Here is a 7,500-nt window from a genome sequence, read left to right on the forward strand (position 1 = left end):
TTATCTTTTAAAGAACCTTCTAACGCCCTGTCTAATTCTTCTTTTAGAGAGGCTCCACTCTTTCCAGCAAATGCTTTAATTCTCTTACAATGTTTCTCGAAATTCTTAATCTCATTCCCCAAAACTTCATCAAGAAATTCCTGCGGAAGCCTGCTATCACTCCCAAGAGAAAGAGACATGTGCAGATCTCTGAACAAGACGTACAGCGTCTCCTGTTTGTTGGCCTTCAGAGCGCTGCTCACGGGGTTCGCTTCTCGAGGGAGAGGGTGAAGGTGGACGTCCTCCAGCCCGAACATTTGGCACGTGAGAGGAAGCCCAAGTCCGGCGGCTGCGCACAGTAGCTCTCGCGCCATCTTACTGCGGTCTTTTCTGTCTTCATAATCTTTCAAGAACACCCACGTGGCTTTGGGTCCAACATCATCTAATTCTGCTGCGAGTTTTTCTACATTATCTCGGAGATGAGTCTCTCTTCCGCCTCCTTTGATAATGTTGGCTTCATGCTTCAGTTTATTCACATATTCCTTGGACAGAAAAAACACTCATTAATACCTGACACCCACAAGGAGCTTCACTGTGATTGTAAATAATCATCTTCCAAGATTTATGTCAGTATTCATCCTTTATGTATTACTTGTTATAATCATTTGCTCTATCAAGTAAATTATTCTTTCATTTTCATATTTCATTGTTATTTATATTTATTAATTGTGAATGTTAATATATATATATATATGATAACATAAATATAAATATATATATATATATATATATATATATATATATATATATATACATATATATATATAAGGGTATCCATATACAAGCGTGTGTGTGTGTGTGTGTGTGTGTGTGTGTGTGTGTGTGTGTGTGTGTGTGTGTGTGTGTGTGTGTGTGTGTGTGTGTGTGTGTGTGTGTGTGTGTGTTTGTTTTCTCTATACATTATATATATATGCGTGTGTGTGTGTTTGCTATAGACACTATATATATATATATATATATATATATATATATATATATATATATATATATATATATATATATATATAAATATATATATGTGTGTGTGTGTGTGTGTGTGTGTGTGTGTGTGTGTGTGTGTGTGTGTGTGTGTGTGTGTGTGTGTGTGTGTGTGTGCATATACATGTGTATGTACGTGTGCAAGTATCTTTTATTTACGATGATACCTTCCTCAGGATGGCGGGCAGCAGTCCCGGGAGGTCAGCCTTGCCATGGGCAGCCTCCAGGGGTGTGATGGACACCAATGGCCGCCCACAGAGCGGGGCCCCAGCGCTCAACAGCATCGTGGCGGCCTCCAGGTGGCCTCGTCGCACAGCCTCCGTCAAGGGGTCGTGTCTGGCGTCCAGCGGAAGGAGGTGAGTCTCGCGCAACAACAGATTCCGTATTTCCTTCACGCTGTTTCCTCGAACTGCAGTCACCAGTTCTTGAAACAGACTGGCATCCTTGCTTTTGACACGGACTGAGTGTTGATATGCCTGGGATGGAAGTGAGATATGTTAGCAAGCGTTGATAATCATTTGAAGCAGTACTCCGTTGGACGTCTTTAGTGTAAAACAATATATTCACAAAGCCTTGAATGGACACTACATGCAAAGATTCCCGAGATTCCAGACCTGTTCTAGATAAGTTGCAAGTTTAAGAAGACCATTTCGTTTTGCCGATTCATGTGGGAATTCTCCGGAAGAGTCTGGTCCGGGACGGCAACCATGTAGCACAAGGAGCTTGGCCATTCTGAGCCAAGCTTTAGAAACCGTGACATGAAGACCATCCCATGTGATTTCATGAGAGGACATGGCAGCATCCTGCGCCAGGAGATGAAGGCATGTACGTCCTGCCGCAGGAAGAATCAGTAGGCTGTTATTGCTCCTTGCCCGTGTATATACAAGGCCATAATATGTAATATGTAAGCACATGATATTTCTTTTCCATGCTTCTGTCTCTAGAAGGGAGTACTTTGTCTATATAGACCAGGAGCTCCCAATCTATGGTACATCTATGGCGAGTGATACATTTGGTACATCTAGCATGAGTGCTATATTTCCAACGTTCCCGAGAAACACTTGTCTCACTGAATAACAATATAAATTCTGATAAGGCTACACCGATATCCTTATACATATTTATCTGTCCTCAGCAATTCTGCAACTTAGTTTCCACTTGTTTACTACTTTTCTTTTGCCACTTTTACTATTCTTCTTATGTAAACAATAATATATGATTATCTATTTTGATACTTTTACTCTTAGCATGATGATATCAGTAAACTTGACTTACTGAAAGACAAAGCTGGAGTTGTCTTTCGTTGGCTGGACATACTCTTACATTCTCCTCGCATAGAGTATCAAACTTATGTCAAGGTATGCAATACTAAAGGAACTTTAAATTATTGAAAATAGAAATTATTTCTCAAACGCTTACTTTTCTCTTTAAGGTTTTGCGAGACAGATTCACTCGTACCTTGATAATCTACAGCATTGACGAAGCAGGTGTGGTTGGCGAGGAACGAGCGAATGTTGTCCGCTGTCCATAAGGGCGCCCCCTTGGTGTCTCTGGCAGAGGCAGCGTGATGGAGGATGGTCCTTCCCTCGGCATCCCTTAGTGTGGCCGGAAGCTCGTTGCGCCTCAGCAAAGCATCCACTCCGAGCCGGTAGCTGCCGCTCTTTGCTGCCACCATTAACTCCTCCTCCCGCTGACGATACTCCTGAGGACGAAATCCAATTAATTTCACTGTGTAGGTTAAGTTATAAAAAAAAACACTACATGCTAGAGACAGGACAATACACACACTCGTTTTTTATCGTATCAACAGTTATTGCAATATTTATTTATTTATTGTTTCATCAGCATTCTTTAAGTATTTGTCTTACTCCCTATTACGTACATGACATTGTGATATTGATGGCTGAAATGGCCTCTGAACTTCAATTTTGCTTTCCTTTCTGTCTTATTACGTAAACTGGACATCCAAGAAGGAATCAACATTTTTTTCTGTGTTTACTCTTACAGAGGAGAATGTGACAAATTAAAAAAATATTCGCTTTGTATTCACTGAATATCTAAGGAGTTGTAATTAGAAACATGGCCTGGATGCAACCACTGCCACTGCCGAGTTACGTGGATATCCTTACACTCCACCGCCAAAGACACGGTACGATAAGTCTTCTAGTCCACCAGCTATTTCCTAAATGTCCATTGATATGGCCGCTCATTCACATCTCACTCTATCCTCTACACATCAGAATCTACATTGTAACAAAAGTTCCAGCTATACAGCACTTCCATTACATCGATCACCGGATGTTTAATCCAATTTCACCACATCTTAATCCACTCATTGCACTTCCTCACAGCCCACTAAATGTCTACTCCTCTTACAAAGGAATATGTTCTTTGTGAACACCTTGTCCCCATTATCATATTTGATTTAGTTATCACACATTGTTATATCCACATCTTGCATACATATTACATGTTCTCAAACAAGAAATTATTTTTTCCATTTTTCACTGCCCTTCTGCTCTTTGCACTCCATTCCTCATATATGGCCACACATTTAGCCATCTATGATTCTTCCTCCCAATTTCTTAAAGACAATTATTACTCCACCCAAGAACACATCATTTTCGGATATCGTCCTCATTCCCATCTGCTGATTAGTTTCATAATCGGTATATGTTCACTGATACTGTTTTTAAGGACTCCCCTGGGGATGTTGCCAGTGTTAGCGACACTGACTTGTGACGTATGGCTACAAGTGGCTCCCTTGTGTGCTCACAGTGACCCTGGAATACTCCCCGTGCCATGTGTTGTGGAACACACGTTGCGCATACAGTTATCCAGTGCAATGCGGTCAGTGGATATATATTAATGAATCGATTAGTCTCAAATTTCCTTCGCAAAGCCACCCATCTACATTCACGCTTTGCAGTCAACGCGTCAATGCATGTCTGTGTCTTGTTGACTGCGAATTGACGTTCATCATAACAGTCTCTTGTGATTATGTTACAGTGTTAAAGATAGCCTCTAAGCGCAGTGGAAATGAGTATGCTTTATGCATAATGAGTTGTGTTCAGTCTTTAATTTTCTTACCGGTAATGGACTTCAATTTTCCTTATAAACATTGTAAATAAATGCTCTTCAGGTAATTAGCAGCTTTCTTATGATTTCATTTCAATTAGTTTCGTATGTTTAGAAACGCATCATATCTGATGCCATCGGATACGCTAACTTCCCTTGCGCATTAAAAGAAACATGGATTTCCAGTCTGTTCCAAAATTCAGTGTAGTATCAGTGCCAAGGCAACCGTCGACGTCCAGCAAATCATCAAAGAAAATATTTCTATATGTCACATTTCATTTTCCCAAAGCCACGAGGTCGCATTCAGGAAGAAGCATCACCAATTCTAACAAACACTCACCTCGTAGCCACTGACCGCGGTCACATAGGAAAATGCAGTGTGCGCGTGCTTGCGTGCGTTTATACTATTCATAATTAAGTAAAAATAACACTTACCTTCAGAACCTTTTTGATGACATCATTCTCTTTAAGCTGTGACTCCTCTTTCAGAATCGGGATGACGTTTGTTCGCCTCAGAAGATGTGCCTCGACCAGTGCGCTGTCAATGTTGTCTCTGTCAGAGAGGAGTGCCCGGACCCGCGGGATGTTGTCCTCTATCACCGCTGCCAACAGGAGGGACGGCTGTGTAGGAGAGGTACTGTTATAACCCTTCGTCCCTCTCATATCCTGTATTCTAATTGGCATTTGTAGCTGTTACAGAAGGACTGTTTTCTGCGATTAGTTAAAATGCCGACTTTCATGCTGGCGCTCAATATTCATGATATTCTTGTACATTGCTTTTATAATTCATCATCTTTTATTAAATAATTTCAGTGAATTCTCTCATATGGATAAAGATATTGTATATGTAAGTGTGTGTGTCCATACACACACACACACACACACACACACACACACACACACACACACACACACACATATACATATATATATATATATATATATATATATATATATATATATATATATATATATATATATATATATATATATATATATATATATATGTATGTATGTATATATACATATATGTATATATATTATATATATATATATATATATGTCTGTGTGTGTGTGTGTCTGTGTGTGTGTGTGTGTGTGTGTGTGTGTGTGTGTGTGTGTGTGTGTGTGTGTGTGTGTGTGTGTGTGTATCTGTGTGTGTGTGTGTGTGTGTGTGTGTGTGTGTGTGTGTGTGTGTGTGTGTGTGTGTGTGTGTGTGTGTGTGTGTATTATACACATAATCATGTACACATACATATGTGTGTGTGTGTGTTTGCGCGCGCGCACGCGCGTGCGTGTAAATATGTATATGCTTCTGTGTTTATGTTTATATGCATAGCATATACATGGGCGCTTACCTGTTCGCGTACAGATGGTTGTGTTCTATCGATGAGCGGTTCCTCTTCATCCGAATGGGTTGCTCTCGTTTTCTGATGAAAGGAAAGAGGTGCTAAGAGTAAACAAAAGTATCTGAGAATGAAAAGAAGTATCTGAGATGGACCTGAAATGCACTGAACTTGGTCATTATCTACACATTCGGCCTAAGCCTGAAAAGTCGAACTTCAAGACAGAAAACCTTTAATGTCCAGATGTAGAAGAGGACACCAATCAGCCCCAAGACCGCGATCGCTAACAATAGCGACAGTGCCACCACAGCCCCGCCGTCGCCGTCTTCATCTGGAGGAAGAATGTGAATCTTTCATTATGCATACACACACACACACACAAACACACGCATATATATGCAAGTGTGTGTGTGTGTGTTCTTACCTTACCTAGTTGTTCTTACATAGTTGTTTCAGTACGGGAGAAGAGCTACTAAGCTCAATCGTATAACTTTGTAAATTGATGCACTTTTTGGTACCCACAACGTCATATCAAAGATCATTCTGTTATAATAGTTCTGTTTGGGAAACTGGACTTCTTGACGTTTTTCGCCTCTTTTTACTTTAAATTTTTTACTGCGTCCGATCACCTTTCTTGTGTTCAAATTATAGTTATCTTCACTCTTCCTGCAATATGGTTGAACAGCATAATTATGTCACCCCTTTTCCTTCTTTCTTCCAAGGTAGTATGTCCGATTTTCTGTGGTCTATTTTCGTAGCTCAGGTACGTGTGTGTGTGTGTGTGTACATGCATATATATGTGTGTGTGTGTGTGTGTGTGTGTACAGATACATACGTATATATGTATATGTATATATGCATGAATATAAATATTTGTATGTGTGTACAGATACATATATAAATACATATATATGTATATACATTTGCATGTGTGTGTGTGTGTGTGTGTGTGTGTGTGTGTGTGTGTGTGTGTGTGTAAAGCCATATAGCCTGAGTTGGCGATCACAGATTGTGCAGGTCCTGTGCCAGTCTCACGGTACCACCTTTGGTGCGACACGTGACTTCAATGTCCTTGCAAGCTATACCGACCGATCAGGTACTCCTAGTAAGTCCCCAAGTCCTGGATTTTGGTCTTGGTTCAAGGGACCTCTATATCCACGGGCTTCACTTCATTATCTAATGCATCTAGAAGTACCACTAGGGTTTGCAAGGAATCAGAATAGCACCATCATCTGCAAAGTCAAGATCAGTAACCTTGATATTGCCCAGAGTTGCTCCACTTTGGATAGTATCTCTGTCCAGTATCCAATCTATGCAAGTGTTGAAAAGTGTTGGTGCAAGGACACAGCCTTGCCTCACTCCTGAACTAACAGGAAAGAAGCTCGACAAGCCCCAAGCACTCTACAGCACTTACAGTACCAGTATCTCTCTCTCTCTTCATGCAAGAAATCTGTAAGCAGAGAGTATGCTACGTTGCTTCTCTTTGAGAAGTTGGTACTTCTATTTCCTTTTCTAAAATTACTGCAGATATTGTGTGGTTGGCAATACTAAATATTTAGCCGAATTTCATATACTAGACACTGCTATTAATGTTTACATCAAAAATAATGCAAGGCGTTCTTTAACCAATACTCTTCTGTATATTTTTCCAGACAGAAGCAGTCACGAATTAAGCCTAAAAACAGTCAGTACTCACGTGATAATAACAAGAGGTCTGAAGAACTGGATGATGGCTGACGAAGAAGAAGGTAGAACTGCTTTCCACTGCTCTTCACCGTCAACTTTCGCCGTAATTCGTTGGCAACGGGTATCTGGGTGTTATTATCTCCCCCTAACTGAAGTGGAAAGGGGAACTATGTATTTCTAATACTGGTTATTCAGTTTAATGTTATCAGTGTATATTAAAATTACTGCTTCCTTAATTGCCTTTATATAACAGTAGTTTGTTTTAATAAAAAATACTAACCTTTATATAACAGGTAACAAATCTGGGTGAACTAGGAGTAATAGTGAGTGTGAAATTGTGTTCCTCAAAAGCCGGAAGAGGATCGGGTGCATT

The 7,500-nt window shown here is 40.2% G+C and overlaps 1 protein-coding gene across 1 annotated transcript in view; it reads right to left on the bottom strand.

Moving 5' to 3' along the window:
• The window catches only part of LOC113801205 (uncharacterized), a 31,139-nt gene that overhangs the window by 1,603 nt on the left and 22,036 nt on the right, over positions 1–7,500 (bottom strand). Inside the window, exons 3-11 of the mRNA XM_070134073.1 lie at positions 7,408–7,500; positions 7,138–7,276; positions 5,672–5,772; positions 5,454–5,525; positions 4,531–4,716; positions 2,476–2,719; positions 1,632–1,849; positions 1,185–1,493; positions 1–521 (exon numbers count right to left, since the gene is read on the bottom strand). The exon at positions 1–521 is cut by the window's left edge and continues 1,603 nt beyond it; the exon at positions 7,408–7,500 is cut by the window's right edge and continues 164 nt beyond it. Coding sequence (XP_069990174.1) covers positions 1–521; positions 1,185–1,493; positions 1,632–1,849; positions 2,476–2,719; positions 4,531–4,716; positions 5,454–5,525; positions 5,672–5,772; positions 7,138–7,276; positions 7,408–7,500 — 1,883 coding nt within the window. The remainder of the gene's footprint in view (positions 522–1,184; positions 1,494–1,631; positions 1,850–2,475; positions 2,720–4,530; positions 4,717–5,453; positions 5,526–5,671; positions 5,773–7,137; positions 7,277–7,407) is intronic.

Source organism: Penaeus vannamei, chromosome 19 (genome assembly GCF_042767895.1).
Source record: "Penaeus vannamei isolate JL-2024 chromosome 19, ASM4276789v1, whole genome shotgun sequence".
Lineage (NCBI taxonomy): Eukaryota > Metazoa > Arthropoda > Malacostraca > Decapoda > Penaeidae > Penaeus > Penaeus vannamei.